At 41.5% G+C, this 20,697-nt stretch overlaps 1 protein-coding gene across 4 annotated transcripts in view; it reads right to left on the reverse strand.

Moving 5' to 3' along the window:
- Window positions 1–4,798: 4,798 nt before the first annotated feature.
- The window catches only part of AXDND1 (axonemal dynein light chain domain containing 1), an 82,455-nt gene continuing 66,556 nt past the window's right edge, over window positions 4,799–20,697 (reverse strand). For all 4 annotated transcript variants that reach the window (XM_029231132.1, XM_029231133.1, XM_029231130.1 and 1 more), the window contains 5 exons: window positions 16,509–16,622; window positions 14,915–15,019; window positions 9,206–9,288; window positions 8,120–8,343; window positions 4,799–5,275 (listed from right to left, as the gene is read on the reverse strand). In XM_029231132.1, coding sequence (XP_029086965.1) covers window positions 5,205–5,275; window positions 8,120–8,343; window positions 9,206–9,288; window positions 14,915–15,019; window positions 16,509–16,622 — 597 coding nt within the window. In that variant the 3' untranslated portion in view covers window positions 4,799–5,204. The remainder of the gene's footprint in view (window positions 5,276–8,119; window positions 8,344–9,205; window positions 9,289–14,914; window positions 15,020–16,508; window positions 16,623–20,697) is intronic.

Genomic DNA, 20,697 nt, shown 5'->3' on the forward strand with positions numbered 1-20,697 from the left:
GGTGTTGGGAAAGCTGGACAGCTACGTGTAAATCAATGAAATTAGAAAACTCCCTCACACAACATACAAAAATAAAGTCAAAATGGTTTAAAGACCTAAATGTAAGACATGACACCATAAAACTCCTATAAGAGAATATAAGCAAAAAATTATTTGACATAAATCATAGCAATATTTTCTTAGATCAGTCTCCCAAGGCAAAAGAAATAAAAGCAAAAATAAACAAATGGGACCTAATCGAATTTAAAAGCTTTTGCACAGCCAATGAAACCATCAACAAACTGAAGAGACAACCTATGGACTGGGAGAAAATATCTGCAAACGATGAGACCAACAAGGGGTTAATAACCAAAACATTGAAACAGCTCATACAACTCAAAAACACAGAGAGGGTCATCCTAAAGGGGCTTAGCAGGCCTACCTTAGAACTTCAAGGGCAACCCCAGCTCACCAGCATATCAGAGTAATGCTGGAGCTCTGCAGTTTGTACTCCCCTATATCTGGGAGGCCTAGCAGGTCATTCTGCCAATGCCTCTGTGTTCCATATTCTTGGGGATCATGTCTGGATGATAAAGTATGTTCCTCCTCATTAGATTGCTCCTGGCTGCTACAATGTTCTTTGGCAGAGTCTATCAGGACTGTGCAGGTTCTGATGTCCTCTAGAATTTTGGCTTGTGTGTCAATGCCATTGCTGAGTATTTGAGCTGAGCAATAAGTAGAGAATGTAGAAGTCAAATCCCTTCAAAGAGGGTTCATCAACTGCGCTTCTAGCTTTTCCTGAACTTGGAGAGGAAAAGTAGCACTGTAACTGAGAGCTTGGATTCTGCTGTCAGATATACCAGATTTGATCCAGACTCTGTAACTTATTAGATGTTTAACCTTGGACATGCAACTTATCCTGACATAAATGGGGATAAAAGTAGAACCCACCTCACAGAGTTGTTGTGACTAAATGCGATAATACATGTGAAGTGCTTAGCACAGTGCTTACATGAGATAAATGCTCAATAAATCATGACTATTACTATGTTTCTGGTTTTAGCCCAGTAGCTCTAAATGACAGTAATTGGGCTCATCCAAATGGGAGCCTGGCCTCGTATACAGGTTGTTGTCCCCATGCTTCAAAGGTAGCCCCAATGGCTAGGAGCTCCTGTCCCCAGGGTGGTTGTTCTTGGACAGAACCAGATTAAGAGGTTGTATATGAGGTCTCCTGTATTAGAATCCTCCCCACAATATTTCAAGCATTTGTTTCAAAGGTGTAGAGCTCTTTAGCATGATAGTAAAGCAAAATCTAGACAGAAGAGAGGAGTTTCTTCTCTTGATGAGCAATAGTTCTGGCCAGAAATCAGATACACTCTTCTTTCTTACCTGGGTTTGACTATTTGGGTGGCCAGAGCGGAAAATGGGAATGGATTACCAGCTGTACCTTGTGAACTTCAGGATCTGCTGGACATCTGGGATGGAAATATCTTGTCTGCCAAAGAGCAGTTTGCCTTGGTGAGACAGATGATGGGAACTGTTAATCTTATCTTCAGACTTTCAAAATTGTTTCTCACAGCTGGCCTAGAGATAGCCTGAAGTGTGCCTCTGTCAGATCAGGGGCTCATGGAACCCAACCCCTGCAAGTACAAGAGGATGCCCTAAAACAAAAGCCACTGCAATCCAGAAAGGCATGCAGGAGCCCTTTCATCAGCCATTCCAGAACAACAGGAACACTGCCCAGGCCAAATGACATTGCTGTGTACTGGGATTGTCTTGGGAGCGTCTGGAAGGCTGCCTTCACTGGTCTTGCTCTCAGATGCACCATCTAAGAAGTCTTGCTTTCTGAAAAGCTGTACGTGGCAGAGCCCATCTTTGAGGTCAGGGGGATTGGTGGACTTGCTCAACAGTCCTGAATAGGAGATTGTCTTAAGGCTGTGGCAGACCTGGCTGGAATGAACTCTCCATTCTCCTGAGGCAGATGTAGAAGTCCTGATGAATTCTAGACACTGCTTCCCATCAATATGGCTACAGATGACCTCAGCCTCAGGCACAGATAGCAAGCACTCCTGTTTTGGAGGTATGCAGGCCCTAGGCAACAGGGCTACAGCAGTTAGACTCCTAATTTTAGAGCAGCTCCTCTGCTTCCTGTGGGAAAATGCTTGCTGGTAGGTGGCACACTTATTTAAAATTCCAGAAGTGGGCAAATAGTGCTCTAGAGATTTGGGGCCTACAAGCAGAATTCTCAGCAGTCTTTGAAAGTGAAATGCAAAATGTAGGTTCCCCAGGCAATATCAGAGTCACTGATCTCCAGCTAGGAAAGGCCAAGAACAAGAGGAAAGCCCAGTCAATGTGTGCCAGAAAGCACCTGACAAGTGACCTGACCACAGTCAAGTCAGTAGGACCATAGCATAGGACCAGAACTCTTGGGAGAGAATCACACAGTGCCCACATGCATGGAGTTGGTCTGGGTGTGTGATGAAGAACCAGGCCTGGTGAACTGGGGACTTGCTCCAAGTTCTAGGATTCCTAAGACACTACCACCTCGGCTTCCCAGGGACGTGGACCACATCACCACTGAGCCTGGGGACTGGGACCCAGTGGAGTGTGATGAGGCACCTCCAGTCAGCACGGCTGTCTGGACATCTGAACACAGAGTGGCTGGTCTCCTTTAACACAAGCACAACAGCCTCACCTGGCAGCCCCACTGACAGAGAAGTGTGGCAAGAGCTCCTCTCTCCACTCTGCTCAGGAGATCACCTCAGGGTGATCTTGAGGTGTGGCGGGACTCAAGGACTATCTAAAACTTCCCGCACATCAGCTACTTGGGAAAGTGGAGCTGCCCATGATAACTTTCAGGGAGCAGCAGTGCAGAGGCCTTCTCTGTAGCATACTTTTTTTTTTTTTTTAACCACCTAACATTCAGGATGCCTTCCTACCAGCATCCTGATTCTCTTTGGGCATTTCCTTCCCCCATACTGTGTTCTGTCTTGGTGGAACAGCAGAGCAAGGTGTCCTTGCTTCCCTTTAAGGAAGCTAAAGAGATCCCTGAAGTCTTCTCACCATCCCTGGTACATCCATGGGGTGGTCTGTGACTACGAGGTAGCCTTTCTCCCTCATGGGACTTTAAGAATAATGTAAGGATGGAAGAAATGACTGGTGTTCATTTGGTGGTAGCAACTGGGTGAGATGGTGAAGCAGTTCTTGCTTCTGAAATCTAAAACTACCTCATCCTATCTGTTCCTAGCCTGGTTCTTTAAGACTTTCCTTCAATCTCCTGAGCTCCCCAACGTGCTTTCAATAAATTATCCTTTCGCTTGTGGTAAGAATGGCTTTTTGTGGCTCACAACCAAACCACCCCAACTAGGTCTATGGTACCAAACATCTCATTCTAATCGTAGTGGCACCAGGCATAACTCTGACCTTTAAGACAGCCTTCCACCCGATGGAGCGGACACATTCTGAGGGGCAAGACGCTCATGTTCAGGGATGGGGGCTGCTGATTTGTATGGAAATGATGACTCATTCCTACAAAGTAGGAAATTAATTTTTTAAAAAGTAGGCTGAAATCCCACTAAAAAGCCCCAAATTTGCTAGAATCATTCAAGAATCTCTTCAGGAAAGTGAAAAGGGTAGGGCTGGCTCTGCCCCAGCAAGTGGTAACTGGAAGCACGAGCCAGTAGCCTAAGCTGTGGCTTTCAGTTGGGCCATGAGCCCAGTCAGCTCATGAAGAATTTCATGTTTTCTTTCCCCAGAATTAAGAAGTCATCCAGTAGGCTTAGACTGACCCCAAACATTTTTGAGACCCACCTCACAAACACTTTGATATATGTGGGCCAAGGCGGGCCTGACCAGTGGTTGGGCTTAAACAGGGCTGAGGACTCTGGAGTCAGAGGGTTTCTGAGGTTCAAGGAGCAGGCAAAGGCCTACAATTCCAGGAGATAAATCCAAAGGAACACCAAATATGCGGAGGCAAAGCAGGTGCAGAAATCTCGGAGGTGTTTGGAGCCAGGGAGAGATAAAGCAAATGCAAATGAGCCAGGAGCAGTGAAGTAGGAGGGGCCCCTGCTGAGCGACTGCCCAGACGGCAACTTGTCATTTGCAACATATGTTTGCAGCTTAGTCCATCCCTAAGCCTAGATGCATCCAGGGTCACGAACAGAGCAGATAAATGAGGCAATAAAAGTTAAAAATGGAGATTCTGGGTGAATCTTCAGCAACACTAGCCCCTGTGAAGGAAGCCATCCGAGCAATGGCCTGGTGGCCCATCGCCATTGTCAAACAATCCAGACACAGGTCCAGCAAGCTGGGGGCTCTGGCACCAATCAGCTCTGTGACCCTGGGGAGTCTTATACCCATTTGGGGCCTCTATTTCATTCTGAGAAGTGGGGATAACAGTGTCTCCTCCACCTACTTTGCAGGGTTATTGTGAAGGCCAGATAAATCTTCAGAATGCCTGAAATAAGAAATCTGAAAATGCTGCAGAAACCTAAGGGCATTATCAGGATCCTCTCTCTCTCTCTCTTTTTTTTAAAATTTATTTTATCTATTTATTTTTGGCTGCATTAGGTCTTCGTTGCTGCACGTGGGCTTTCTCTAGTTGCGGCAAGTGGGGGCTACTCTCTTCATTGCGGAGCACGGGCTCTAGGCACGTGGGCTTCAGTAATTGTAGAACGTGGGCTCAGTAGTTGTGCCTCGCCGGCTCTAGAGCATAGGCTCCGTAGTTGTGGCGCACGGGCCCAGTTGCTCCATGGCATGTGGGATCTTCCCGGACCAGACCTCGAACCCATGTCTCCAGCATTGGGCAGGCAGACTCCTAACCAATGTGCCAACAGGGAAGCCCAGGATCCTCTCTTTAAATTGAAAAAATAATGCTTTTTATTTGCCACTCTTCTCTGCAGAGTTCAAAGTCCTCAAAAAGCATTATTTTCTTGACAGAAACTGATACTTTTCATAGACTTCTGCTGGGAAATCAATTGAAGAGGCTAGAAAACCTTTGCACAGCCTATTTTTAATCTTGGAAATAAGCTAATACACTGATTCCTTACAGCCATCACTGTGACTTTTAAAGAGAAGATGTCCCTGAGTTGTCTGTCATGGCTTTTCTGGTAGCTGTTGCAAAGGGAGTCACTTCAATCAAGCCACAATGTCAGCTCAAAAGTGCAGAGATATCTGGGGTGGGTACAGTGACAGAAGCCATGGTGAAGCCTAGTGTCCTATGTTTGCTATTTGGATTTCATCCTGTAAGTGATCTTAGTCCGAGTTCTGGATTTAGAACCCTCCTTGCGCTGTACCTCTGAAAAGACAAAAACAATTATTGTAGTAACAATATATTTACTAAGGACTTTTAACTTTACAAAGCATTTTAAAAATTCTGTTCTGCATGAGTAAGCCCCAAGCTACAAACTATTTGCCCAAAACTTGACTCTACATTGGTTTTTGGGATTGAGAATGCATTTTCTCAAAGTTTCAGTGTAGTCAGTTAGTGGGTCCTGGAAAAGAGTAGTATGTGGTCAAGGAGAGAAGAGAAAGAAGAAGAATATTTCTTCCTTCCAGTACATACCCCAAGCTTGGTGGGAAAAAAAAAATTCAAATAGAGCTAGTATCCAGAATCCTCCCAAATCCATCACTGTAGCCCTTTTGTATCTCCTGGTCCCTCCCTCCAGTGTCCCGTGCACAGACCCTACACAAGCCCCACCCTTGGGATGGGTGCAGGAGGACTTCTGCTGTCAAGCCTGCTCTCCCTGGCTGCTCCATGACACCAAGGTTCTCAACTGGAATCCTTCCAACTGGTGCTGCCACCTTCATCCCACATTTGACAGTCACCTTGTTCACACCCTGTCTTGCCCCCATTCCTAAATCATAAGCCTCACTTTGATCAGAGACTAAGCCATATTCATCTGTGTAAACTCCCCTCTCGATTCGTTTCTTCATTAATAACTCAGAACACAGTGATTTGCTAATTGTTAAAAATGACATAAAACAAAAATAAATGTCTTCCTACTCTATCCAAATCTCTTTACTCAGCATTCACAAGGCTCCTACCTTTGCCATATGATTTTCCATTCCTTCACTGCACAACTATCAGGAGAGAAGTGATCTCCCTGCACTAACTCATATAAATATGACCCAGTATATGCCATATGCATGTCAGACTGCTCCAGGGGTGTCTGCATTTTTTAAAGGAGCTGCCTGCTAATTCTAAGAAATGTTTAAATTGTGGGTTTTTCGGAGAAATGTTCAGGTCACCGCATGGCATGGGGATTGCCTTGCTTAGCAGCCAGTTCCCCTAAGCTTTGCAAGGCTTCTCATCCTCTACTTTTGAGCCCCTGGCAATGACTTTGATGAGGGTGTGGAGGAGGGGAAGAGCGGCAGTAACCTAAACTTGTGTAGGTTGTTTGCAGATTGGGGCCTAACTGTATATCGTTATCCTCTACCTAAAATTATTAAAACCTTTAAATTCTGGATTTAAACTAATCCCCAAGACTTTTATGGAAATGGACAAAACTAAAGTCACTCATTCCATGTTGAGGTAACCGCTCTAGTTTAACACATAGACCTTTTGTGTGGTTTGCATACAGTATTTAGTTTTCTGTAAACTGGAAAAAGTCTAGTTTCCAGATTATCAAGATAAAATTACACCACAATAGGAGAAGATACAATTTTTTTTTTTAATTCATGAAAACTCCCTCACATATATTCAGACGTAAAGCTAAAGGATTTTAACACCTGTAATGATTAACATTTTACCAGTTCAGAGTTAACAGAAGGGGAGAAAATGGGCTCACACTCCTCCTCCAACACTGATATGATATACCATAGCTGGGCCAGAGACTGTGAGGGGTTGGCTAACTTACTGCTTTTGCTGGGGGGGCATAGGTAGAGACAGGGGTGACAGAGAAAACAGAAAGTAGATATCTGCCCAGTACTACCCCTGGCACCAGGACTTGTCCTAGGAACTGACGCAGGTTGAAGATGAAAGCAAAAATCAAAAAATAGCCTCCAATATTGGGGATATTAAGAACTGCTTGAGGGCAGATTATAGATTAATTACAGATAAGAAAATGAAGAGTTAAATTCCTTTTCCTATAGAATAAAGAAGATTATTTTCATCATAGACAATCCACTAAGTACTAAAAACTAAAGACAAAATTCCCCATAAACCTCTATCAACCAGAGACAATATATACCAATGTTTGGGCATATTTTGTTCTGGTTTTTTTTCCAGCTTTAAAATATTGTATCATATCCTGTTTCCTGCATTTGATATTTTAACATAAGAATTTCTCATGTCATTACAAATTCCTTGCAAATACCATTTTAATGGTTGTATAATATTCAGGTATTTTAACGTAGCATAATTTATTTAATCTTTCTTCCATGATTGGAAAGGTAGGTTGTTTTCATTTTTTCTTCTTAGATACAATGATACACTGAACATCTTTGTGCATTAATTTTTGTTTCTGTATTTAGGATTATTTCCTTAGACTAGATTCTCAAGAGTGAAATTATTAAGTCAAAGTATATGTGTATTTTTAAGGCATATCCATACATACACTCAAATTATTTTCTGAAAGAGCTATATCTGTCTGTCCACCCACAAGTATTATTTGTAAAACTAATTACTTTGCCCCTTCTGGCCAGCATTGTATTCTTTGCTTTTAAAAAGCTTTGCCAGGGCTTCCCTGGCGGCGCAGTGGTTGAGAGTCCGCCTGCCGATGCAGGGAACGGGGGTTCATGCCCTGGTCCGGGAAGATCCCACATGCCGTGGAGCGGCTGGGCCCGTGAGCCATGGCCGCTGAGCCTGCACGTCCGGAGCCTGTGCTCCGCAACAGGAGAGGCTACAACAGTGAGAGGCCCGCATAACGCAAAAAAAAAAAAAATCTTTGCCAGTTTTATAAGTAAAAATTGTATCTCATGTTAGTTTATTAGTTACCATCGTTAGTCATTTGGTTTTCCTTTTTGTGACTTGTCTGAACAAGATAATTATATAATTATATGTGTGCCCATTCCTAGGAGAAGTACGAACTAGTAGATCATCACTAAAGATATTGATACTCTTCTAAAATATTTATGACCCAATCAAATTTTTGCTCATAAATACAACCTAAATAAAGCAAAATGAGAAAGCAATCCTCACCTTTCTTTGGAGATTCTGAGGCTCTTTCTACTAGGCTGATTTCTTCTTCTTCTCTTTCTCCTTCATTTTCTTCTTCTTCTCCTTCAGATTCCTTCTCTTTATACTTCATCAATATTTCCTCTAGTTCTTTCTCCAGTTCTTTATTTCTTATAAGGGTATAATGAAGTTTTTCATTCGCATCATCAAACTTCTCCTCTGCTTGTCTGGCTCTGCTTTCAACCTCTCTGATGTGGACAAAATCCAGAGAAACACAATGAAATGGAAAGGTTTGGAAAAGTGCCTTTCATATCTAGAAACTCATTATCCAAAAAAGGCAGTGGGATTAGAAGAATATATCTAAACAGTACAAATAAGGGAAGCAGCAGCATCAATGTTTAGCCAAGAATTGGGGGCCTAGGAGCTACTCTGGATGGTAATGTCAGAGTGCAGACATGGTGTGATTTAAGAATACAATATATTTATCATTTCTTAGTGAAATCTGACTTTTGGGTATTTGGAATTCTCCATCAATAGCCAAGGAACCCCTTTTCAGTGGTTAATCTTGGCTTCTCTTTATTGATGTGATCCAACAAACAAATAAAATAGTGTCCCTTCTTTTCCAGCACCTTTAAAACCAGATCTTACAATCAAGAAAACCAGTTTGAAGTGTGTTTCTTAATTACTAGGGCGCATGTTATATGTCTATATTCTCTTCTCGTAGCATTCTTAGCTATTTAACTCTGTTGTCATTCCTACAATTTGGGTTATGTAACCTTCTTTCCTGCACACAATAGCTTCTCCCAGTTTCATTTATTTCTCTAGTTCATCTCTTAGAAACATACTGAGTTGGATCCCTCCTAACACTCTACTCCCACCCCAGATATACACATACACACTTGACTTCCTCCATCTTCACTGTGGCTGAGGACAGATGTCCCTCCTGGAGCAGTGTAGTTCACTGCCTCTAGCAGATTTGAAGATACCCATCCCACTTGTAAGGAAAAAGGAAGCAGGAGAACCAAAGGTAAGCCAAGAAGCGTGCATTTCTCAGCTAGACCTCCGGTCAGCGATCTTTGTCTTCTTACCATTGTGGTGTCTCATACTTACATTAACTTCTCCTGCATGCGTTCAATTACAGCCATTGTTTCAAGATACCTTGGGGCCAATGTACCTTCATTAGCTGATTCTCTCTGACAAAGAAAGTATGTACTATGAATGAACTGAGAGTCCCAAAGATGAATAGCCTCTCTCTTCAGTATGTTCTGGACCAAGCCTTCTTTTTCTACTATTCATGTTTATGTATCAGATGATTAAGCACACTCTTTTTTTTTTTTTTTTTTTTTTTTTGCGGTACGCGGGCCTCTCACTGTTGTGGCCTCTCCCGTTGCGGAGCACAGGCTCCAGACGTGCAGGCTCAGCGGCCATGGCTCACGGGCCCAGCTGCTCCGCGGCATGTGGGATCTTCCCAGACCGGGGCATGAACCCGCGTCCCCTGCATCGGCAGGCGGACTCTCAATCACTGCGCCACCAGGGAAGCCCTAAGCACACTCTTAATGCCAAAGAACAATAGGGATTTCCTGTGGCCAAATACCATACCAGTTTGCAAATTATTCACACTGTGGTGGACATAAATTTGATTAGAGTTGTAAAGAAGAAGCAGGGAGAACAATATCAACAGAAAGAAGCAGGGAAAGAAGAAAAGGTTTAAAAAATAAAGAGAAGGGTAAACATGTTTCTTTAAGTTAAAGATCAAGGAAATTAACTATATTTATCTTATTAATAATTTACTTCATTAAGCACATAACAAATTGCAAATTGCAAAATTCAATAAGATCTTTCAGTTCCTTAGGGAACTTCATAAATATCAAGGCGGAGAAAATATGAAAAAAATAAAACAAAACCTCTTTTACTTATTTTGACTCTATATTCCAGAAAACAAAATAAGAGGAAGATAAAAGAGAAAATTTAGAAGACAAAAACTATAAGCATATTTTAAAATGAATATTATGAGACATTTTCCTAGAACTGTGTACTTTTAAAAATCTCATTTATTCATGTTTCCCAAACAGAGGCAAGTAAAAGTTAAACCCCACCTTACAGATGGAAAGGGAGATCTAAGAGGATAGGCAGCCTGCCATAATCACAGAATGATCTAGCGGATTAAAGCAAAACCCTCATCTAGGCCTCTCCATCCTCAATCACACATTCCGTTGCACTATGCTTGCTGTTTCTAAAAGCAAACCAGCGAAAAGAAACTGTATCAAACATTTTCACTTTTACTCTAGCTCTTTTACTCTCTTCTTATTTTCCCAGTCACATATTTTCCTCTTTCTGTTTTGCTTCCCCTTTGGGCAGTTTGTTTGGGAAGTAAATGCTGTCATCATTGTTCAGCCTGGACCAGCAACCTGTGATGTGGCTGTGCCTATACAGCACATACTGCTAATTTATTTGTTCTTTGAATCCAAAAGAAAGGCTTTCAGAGCAGAGGCATCTGGAAATGCAGTTCCACACGTGATGTATACAGCTGCATGAGACAGTTTTAACTGTAGGTGGAAACCAAAGTAAACCAGGACTGTACTCTGCTAACTGTATACCTTTGAGCCTTCCGACTCTCTACTAATTCAACAGACAGATACTTAGTTACAGTGTGCGAGGAAAACATCCCTCTGTTCTGACACCAGCAAGTACAGATTAACGTTCTGTGGTCCATTTCAAACCCTCCAGCAGGAAATTCCCATGGTCCAAAATGCTGGACGTTGGGCTTCTAGAATTATGGCCTCCTCTATGTACGCCAGGTGACAACCTTCCCTGCGTCACCCATGTACCTACACAGATGCCTCAAGGCTTATCACAGATACTGCCTTGGGCCCTCTTCTCATATTTTGAAGCTTCCTCTGGCTTTTATGCTCTTTTACCTGCTGTATAATACAGACAAACGTGGGCCGCACGGCTCTTGGAAGCAATCGCATTAGACCTTTCTTGTTCATGCCAACCTGCTGTAGCTTGGAGCTAGTCTCTCTCTCTGACTCCAGTTATGCCTTTGGCCTTTTTGGCTTGGTCTTCCTGAGGTTAGACTCTATTAATGGACTTTAGACTGGACTAATAGCTCTGGCTTGAGCCTATCGCAGGGAGGATCTGGCTCTAGACCCAGTTGCTTGGAATCCAACACTCAGTACTGAACTCCTAGCCAGCCACAGTGCCCCTGTCACCTTTGGACATATTTTCTGGAACCACCAATTCTGAGGACTCTTCCCTGTTGCTGTTATAAGATGGGTAAGTTAGTTACTGCTCTTAATACCTATGCCTGGGGTACATGGTATTGTGGGAGGAAAACACTGGCTTCTAAGGGCCTCCTTCAGCTTGGTGAAAAAATACTGCTGATCTCCCAAGTCTGGCCCCTACTCTCCCTTCCAAAGGAGTTCATAGGTGATCCAGCAAAATCTCCCATTTTCCTCATACTTACAACTCTTTACAGACAGCTAGGACCTATGGTTTGAAGATAGGCCTAAAAGAGATGGTTTCTAACATCTTGCTTGTTAAAGTAGCTGAGCTGTAGGCAACCCAACTCATGCAGCCAGGCGGCAGTGCTTAGGGTCCACTGTAGCTCTGAGCACTTTGGGTAGCCTCAGGGAGAGCCTACTGAATTTAGTCATCCCATACTTCCACCATTCGGTTGCAGTGTTAGAGCTCAGCTGCTTCTCCTCCAGGGACAACTTTGGAATGAGTCCAGTTCAGAGAGGGCCACAAGGGGTGCCCTGAAGCAGGATCTCAGACCTGATTAAACTGGGCTGCACCTGAAGGCAGAGTGGCCTTTCCCCAGGATGAGTAGAGGCAGAGTCAATGCTGCTTACTGGGGTCACTTGATCCACCAGTGAATCAGGCAAGTGCCAAATTGGGTATTGCCTGAAACAGGCACAGCAGGCCAAGCTTTGTACATGGTTCCTCCTTTAAGTATGGTCTTCAGGAATTCCCACAAAGTCCTAATTTCCAGCGAATTGAGGAGAGTTTGGAATAATTGATAGTTCACCCCTTCTCCTCCTAGTTATGGCGGACACTAGGACATCAGGTAACGATATGAATGAGGCCCTGGTTTAGCAGGCCAAGCAATTAGCCTGTCCAAGCTGGTGGTGACTTACCACCACTACTCCTGTTATCACTCATACCTCAACCCCGAGAAAATCCTGTGCTGGAGTCATTTGAAGGAGGAGATACGAGGAGCAACTGGAATTCTCCGTGCTCAGGTCCCTAGCCTCCCAGTGGTCTGGAGCTACTTCTCACTAGAAACCCAGGACCCAGCTATCTCTTGGCGCTCTCCTGCTCTATAACTCAGCTCCCAGAGACAAGACAAGTTATACCTGCCAACCACAAGGTTTCTGCTTCCCTATCCCTTCCTTCCTTTTCTCTTTCCTTCCCAGTGTCAATCAAACATACTGCCTCTTGGGAGTTGTTTTCAGACCAGAAAGAGAGAGTGCCACTGCCCAGTAGGACTGGTGCCTTGGATCTGCATCCTTGCTAAATGGTTGCTTATGTTCTTAGGGCCAGAGGCTAAGTGTCTGTCAAAAAATAAATAAAATTTGTTTTTAAATAAAGGAAAAACAAACAATCAAACAAAAGCAAAAGAAAATTTTACAGTGAAACTTTTGAAACTTTAAACTGCCCTCAGGGAGCCCCAATGTCTTTGTGAATGGAAGGAGCACAGAGCCAAGGCCCTTCCTGCCCCATGGAGCCTGCAGTACAGTCCAAATCAAGACAGCACTTCCCCCAGCTCCGCTTCCTGCCCCGAATCTATGACCTCACAAGCCAGGTCAAGGACTCTCCATTCTCTGGGTACCAACATCTCCAAAGATCAACCTTGTCTTCACTTGCCTAGCACAATTAGGGCCCCTCTGTTTGAGTACCTCGTGATCCCTTTCTACCTGTCCAGTGGTCCGGCCACCATCCCATAGGATGAATGTGATTCTTCTTTACCTCCAGGAACTTGCAAGTACATCTGGATGGCATCTTAGTCTACTCCCCAGGCCTTATGGTCAATGAGAACCTGGACAGTTTGGTCTTCAGTGATCTATAGTAGAACATTAGCAACTTTTCAAAGCCTAGGGATAGACTTTCTGGGCCCCATCGTCCTCAGGTGAGCTAGCCACATAGCACCACACTGTCCCAGATGGAATTCTGGCATCCTGGAGCAGAAGCCCCACACCACCAAAGACAAGCACCACACCCTCCGTTTTGCCCCAGGCTACAGGTTCCTATTTTCCTGTCGGCTTCCTGACTCACTCTGGACCTGACCCTGATGCCTTGCCAGGATAGCATAGCAAGGTTTTCACCTCAGGGGAGCAAATCTGGGGCAGGAGGGCTTTGGGTAGGACTCCTGGGGGGTTCTCAAATAGTAAAGTGCTACCCTTTACCTGCCTTTTTTTAATATGTCTCATGACATTGCATTTGCACTGCTTACCCTTACCTCTTTGCCTCACAGTCTTAACGACTGACATATTAACATATCATTTTAGAAAATTGTTGAAAAGGCATTATTTTGGGAGAACGTGATCGTAGCCTCCCCCCAGCCCCATGTACCACTCTAACTCCAATTTTGCCAGCTCCTGCCTGACTCTCCACATGGTATCTCCCAGTTCTTCCTCCCAGAGTTGGAGTCTATTTCCTACAACCTCCCCGGACATACATCCCTGCAATCTGCCTCTACTTTGGACCATGCTGCCACTTTAGTGATCTAGCTGCCATCCACCAGGACCCTCACCACAGCTCCTCACCCCTACATGCACCAGTGCCTATTCAGATGCATCAGACTCCTAGCAATGAAATGGTTCTTAACTTTGGGGTTGAGAAATTTGATGATGTCTATGGATTTCTGGCACATACACCTCTTCCCCAAGAAAATGCACAGTATGAAAACACATACAAAATGGTGCATACCATTTCAGGGGATTAGTGGGATGAAGCCCACCCAGAGACTCCTAAAGTCATGGCATCCTGTACAGAGAGATACCAATCTAGAGCTGACTTAAGTGTGAATGGTCTTAGAACATTTGTGAAGGAATTTTAAATCTGCTTTCCTACTGAGTTTCCATAGCTACTGTCTAAAGGTTTCCAATTTCCCAATAATTCTTGTGGTATCTTCTCATCACAGTTATCAATAGAGACTGCTGAATGAATATATTTAAAACTTGGCCAAATACTGACCAAGACATTGTTAAGTTAAGGAAAGGGATGAAATGCTGATTTTAAAGTGAGGTTTAGGACTTCCCTGGTGGCACAGTGGTTAAGAATCCGCCTGCCAATGCAGGGGACACGGGTTCAAGCCCTGGTCCGAGAAGATCCCACATGCCACGGAGCAACTAAGCCCGAGCATCACAGCTACTGAGCCTGTGCTCTAGGGCTCACGAGCCACAACTACTGAAGCCCGAGCACCTAGAACCTGTGCTCTGCAACAAGAGAAGCCACCGCAATGAGAAGCCCACACACCGCAAGGAAGAGTTGGCCCTGCTCACTGCAACTAGAGAAAGTCTGCAAGCAGCAACGAAGACCCAACACAGCAAAAAATAAATAATTAATTAATTTTAAAAATAAAATAAAATGAGGTTTAAAGAAGAGAATGAAAAGTTTTTATAAAGCTAAGGTGAACAAATGAGTTTTTCCAAGGATGATGCTGGGAGAAAAAAATATCTGGAAAATATATTATTCAGGAGTTCCCTTGGAAAAGCTAAAAGTTATGTTAGATCCATATCATTTTTACAAATGTTAAATTTCCTAGTTATTTTTTTCCCTAGTTTTGAATTTCCTAGTTGAGTTTCAGCTACATACCCAAGAAGACAATACATCTGTTCCAAACAGAGGTTGGGAATGGACATTTCCGTCTACTCCAATGACTCGAATGAGTTTTTCCTTCTCTGTAGATGTTGAAGGTTTCTAGGGCACAGAAATACCACGGACGTGTTAGTGAGCTGGTGTGTGACACAGTGGCCTGGCAAGTTGCCTGGCACCATGTCTGAAGCTTTCGTTTTCCATTTGCTTTAATCATTCAACAAGCATTTTTGAAGACATACAGGAAACACTGTGGGAGAAATTAGTGGGGATGGGGAAATGGGGACAAGGAGAGATAACTGAGAAAAACAAAGAGGATTTCTTCCGGACCTCAGGAACTCACAGAACAGTGGGAGAGATAAGCAATAAAATAATTATGGTCTACATGATTACTTTTAGCATAGAGGTGTGTTCCGAGAGCTATGTGCACCCAGAAAAGGGCCCTGCATTGTCTAGACACTCAGGGATTTTTTTACAGAGAAAATGATATTTGAATAGGAGTTTGTAAAATAGAGAGAAAAGGGCCTGAACTAAGGCCACAGAAGAAGAGAAGGAGGGGATTTAAAAGGTATGACAGATTTAGTGGCCAAAAAATAATGTTTTCCATTTATTTTGCCTTTTATATGCCAAGCACTGTACCAGAAGTAAAACAGAAAATGCTGGTGAAAAGAGGCTTCAGTGTTATATAATATTTTTGTTCTGTTGTACTGCATGTAGAGTGAGTAGAGGATCTATGTCACAGTCTGGGATCATGCCAACATTTAAACTACTCACAGAAGAAACACCCCAGGGAAGTAAGTTAAGACAAAATGGAGAGTGATCATGAGTTCTGAAAGCTAAAGACAATAGTAGTCCACCCAGGAATTAGCAAGGGCTCTTATGCCAGACTAAACTAGGTTTGAATGCTGGTTCTGCAATTTATAGCTATATGATTTTCAGTAAGTCAGTCAACCTTTCTGAGCTTCAGTTTTCTTATCTGTAAAATGGGGGCAATAATATTTACCTTGAGGTTGTGTTGTATAGATAAGAGTTAACATGTGCAAAGCATATAGGTCATGGTAGGCACACCATTATCAGTAGTTACCATTGTATTTTCATTACTATTATTATTACAGATGCCCCAAGAAGGGTTGTTTTTACTACTAATGCCACAGCAGGGGTGGAGACAGGATAAGGAGAAGAGAGCTGTGGATGGCCTGGGGGGAGTGAGAAAAGGCAGCTCAGAATGGGAGCTGAAGAAGTGGAGACAAGGAGTTTAAACAACTATTTGAAAAATATGGCAATGAAGGGATAAAGAAACAGCATCAGGGTGAGAGGTAGACTGTGTAGTTAACAGTAGTATAGGTGAATGAGGCTAGTGAGAAATGGCTGAATTTAGAAAGGAAGAGGAACACCCTATCCTTGGAAAATAAAGAGATAAGTGTGTCTGCAGGTATGATTAAACCTATATGAGGAAAGGAAAGAAGTTGAAGAGTTCACTCCAGATGCGCTATTTCTATCTTCAATGGTATATATATATATATATATATATATATATATATATATATTCATTCTTTAAAAATATAAAGGAAAAGGAAAAAAATACTAATCTTACCTCTTCTGCTTTCTCTTCTTCCTTTTCCTCCTCAAGTTTCTTATCCTCCATATTTTCTTCAACCTCTTTAAGAAGCTTGTCTGTTTCAGGCGTAGTTACTTCTTTTACAGTATCCTGTGAGACAAAACAATATTATATTATAGCTTAGTGGATATAAATATTTTAGCAGAATACTAGCAATGTTTCCATTCAGAAGTATTTAATGAGCATTAATTTTGCAACTGGGCACTGTGCTAGTGATAAGGATACAAAGGTTAATAATAATCCCTGCCCTTAAGCAGCTTACAATTCAGTGGACAAGAAAATGCTATGGCTACATATAGTCACAGAGTAGGAGCACTTAATCCAGATCTGGTATTGAGCAGGGGTGAAAGAGAGGGTTAATCAGGAAGGTTTCCTGGAGGACATAATGTCTGAGTTTCTTCTTGAAGGATGAGTGAGGAGAAAAAAGATGGCACAAGGGAGTTCCAGGCAGAGAATGTTATTTGTACATGATTGGCTCTGAGAACAAAAGCAGTTCAAAAGGACAGAAACTTAGAGGCAGATGGGCAGGGGCACAATCACAGAGGAAGGGCTAGAATATTATGCCAGGGAGATTGGATTTTATCCTGAAGGCAGTGAGATACCTATAAATCGATTGACCTGTTTTGCATTTTAAAACAATCACTCTAGCAAGAGGCGAGTAGATTTAAAGAGGAGGAAGGAAGGGAAGGTGGGGTGATTGATTGAATGGATATGGGATGGTTAGGGAAAGGAAGCATCTTGAATGTCACCTGGTATATACACTATATACCACTACATAGGCCACTGCATAGATGATAATGCCATTCACAGAGATAGTGAACAAAGTTGGATAAGCAGGTTTGGGAACATAGATGAATTCAGATTAGGCTGTGTGAGTTTGAGGCACCACTAGGATAGCCAAGTGGAAATAAGTAAGTAGCTGAATTTGTGGATCTGTAGTTTAGATTGGAGGGATTTTGGCTAAAGGTAAAGATTTAACAGTTATCTACATTTAGTTAAAGCCAAGAAAATGAATTATATCGCCAAAGAAGAACTTGTGAAATGACTAGAGGATGAGGCCTTAGGACAGGAACCTAGTCACATAAAGGGTCAGGGAAGAAAGAGGAGCCTGCAAAGGAGGGTAAAAGTTGCCTCAGAAATGTGAGAGGGCCACCAGGAAAGCCAAAAGAGAAGAGAGAAGGAGTAAACAGTGTTGAATATCTCAATGGAGTCTGCACAAATATTGACTGAAGACCATCCTACAGAAGTTTATTGCAGCAGTGTTTATGAAACAAAGCTAGATATAAGCTCAATGCCCAAGATAGGAAAATGCACTTAAAAATTATGGTATAAACCATACAACAAGTTATTTTATAGCAATTTAAAATTATGCTGTAGAAATTATATACATGGTATAGAAAAATGTTCACAATATATTAGGATATTTTTCCAAAGTGAAAATACTTTTTTTTCATGATAACACACTACTGATGTAAAATATTTGAAAGCTACAGAGAAATTAATAATCTGAACCCTCAGAGGTAACAACTTCTATCACTTTGCTGAATATTCTTCTACTCTGCTTTATATACATATAAACGTGTTCATACAAATGAAATAATAATATACGTTATGTTCCCTAATCTACTTTTCTCAATAACATATCATGGGTGATTCTTATTTCACTACATAATCATCTATTTTATCTGTACAGAATCCTATTATTTGAATGTACCATAATTTATGAAACCAATTCCCTATTAATCAATATTTACATTGTTTCTGGTATTTTGCAATTATAAATAATGTTGTAATTAATATTCTTATACAGATATATGTTAGAATTATCAGATAGACTACATAGTTATACTTACACTTTTAAAGAAATAAGAGATCAAAACTGTGAAAGATTACAAAAATAATCAGACTTGAAAAAGAACCAAACAGAACTTCAACAATTAAATTTAAAACTCAACAGAAAGCTTTAATAGCAGATTAAACTCAGCTGAAGAGCAAATTAGTAAATTGGAAAGTAAGTCAGAAGAAATCATCCAGGATGCAATGCAGAGAGACAAGGAGATAGAAAATATGAAAGAAGGTTAAAAGACATGGGGGACAGATTCCAATATATATCCATTCAAAGTTCCAGAAAGAAAGGAGAGAGCAAATATAGTAGAGACAATAATTGAAGAGATGATGACTGAAAATTTTCTAAATCTAATGAAAGATACCCAGCCAAAGAGTCAGAAAACCAAGAGAATCCCAAGCAAACTTTGAAAAGAAAATCTTCACCCACATGTATCAGAGTGAAACTACAAAATGCCAAAGACAAAAAGAATATCTTAAAAGTAGCCAGAGGGAAGAGATGGATTAACTTCAAAAGAACTGACAGGGCTTCCCTGGTGGCGAAGTGGTTGAGAGTCCGCCTGCCAATGCAGGGGACACGGGTTCGTGCCCCGGTCCGGGAAGATCCCACATGCCACGGAGCGGCTGGGTCCGTAAGCCATGGTCGCTGAGCCTGTGCTCCGCAACGGGAGAGGCCACAATAGTGAGAGGCCCGCGTACCACAAAAAAAAAAAAAGAACTGACAGCTGGATTTTCAGTTGTCAATTTGGTAACAATACAATCCAGAAAACAGTGGAAATAGTATCATAATACGTGCTGAGAGAAAAATCATCCTAGAATTATATACCCAGAAAAAAAAAATTTAAGAATGAGGGTGAAATAAAGATATTTTCAGACAAACAAAAATTGAGTTTACCTCCAACAGATGCTCACTCATGAAAACTCTAAAGGTTAAGGCAGAATGAAAGAGGAGAAGAATTATTCAATGCAATCAGACAAGAAAAAGCAATTAAAGACATAATAATTGAAAGAAAGAGGTAAAACTGTCTCTATTTATAGGTGATTTGATTGAATATCTGGAGAACCTGAAAGAATCTATTGAAAAACTACTGAAACAATAAAATAATTTAGTAGAGTCACCATACATAAAATTAAAATACAGGAATCAGTAATACATACACAGTTACCAATTAGAAGATATAATGGAAAAGAAGATCTTATTTAAAATACCAAAAAATAAAATAAAATACTCAGGCCTACCTTATAAGCAATGTGCAAAATGAGCAAACTATAAAACAGTACTGAAAGGCATAAAAGTAGACATCCTATATCTCATATTCTTCATAGAACAGCTCAACAGCATAAACATGTCTGTTCTAAGTTAATATATAAATTTAATATCATCCCAGTTTTTAAGAATCATATATTTTCTAGAGGTAGATTATATAGAAGAATAAGTAAGAGAGAATAGCCATAAAACACCTGAAAAAGATCAGTGAGGAAGGGCTGGCCCTACCAGATCTAAAAATGTATCATAAAGCCTCAATAATTAAAAGATTGTAGTGATGACTTGTGAATTGACAGATTAAATATAAAATAATAGAAAACCCAGAAATAGACTTAGGTTGAATATAGCTATTTTCAAATATTAGAAATACTGTAACAGAATAGATGGAAATACTATAATGTGGGAGACAAATCAGCCCTTTCATATCAACCCAGAAGACTGAACTAGGACCAGTAGGTAGAAAAAAAGCTACAGGGAAACAGGTATCATTTAGTTCAATAAAAGAATAATGTTCTAATAGTCACTGTTCGCCAAAAACGAAGGGACTAACTCTGAAAGTAGATCTCCGTCACTTCAGATACTCAAACACAGGCATAATGATCAAGCATAGGTGTTATACTAAGACTGACACATCAGATGGTTGGTTGAATTCAACCACCTTTAAAATCCTTTTTGTTCTTAAGTCTCTGTGATTCCGTATAGGCTTTGAATTTTTTCCTAGATCTGATGTGCAGCCAAGATCATGTCTATGGTACTTCACTAAGTTTCTAAAACTGTACTGTAATTAAGATGTATAATGTTGTTGAGATGATTCAGTGGTTAATTCAAAATAATTCTGGCCAAGACGTGGGCAGCAAAGAAAAATGAGAATTTGTTAAAGGTGTATAATTTAGAAAGGTGGTGTTTCTTCAGTGTTTAAACGTAAAATAAGGGAGTTCCCTGGTGGTCTAGTGGTTAGGATACGGAGCTTTCACTGCTATGGCCCGGGTTCAATCCCTGGTCGGGGAACTCTCACAAGCCATGCAGTGTGGCCAAAATTCAAAAAAAAAATTT

Source organism: Monodon monoceros, unplaced genomic scaffold (genome assembly GCF_005190385.1).
Source record: "Monodon monoceros isolate NGI ecotype Baffin Bay Population unplaced genomic scaffold, NGI_Narwhal_1 Super_Scaffold_18, whole genome shotgun sequence".
Lineage (NCBI taxonomy): Eukaryota > Metazoa > Chordata > Mammalia > Artiodactyla > Monodontidae > Monodon > Monodon monoceros.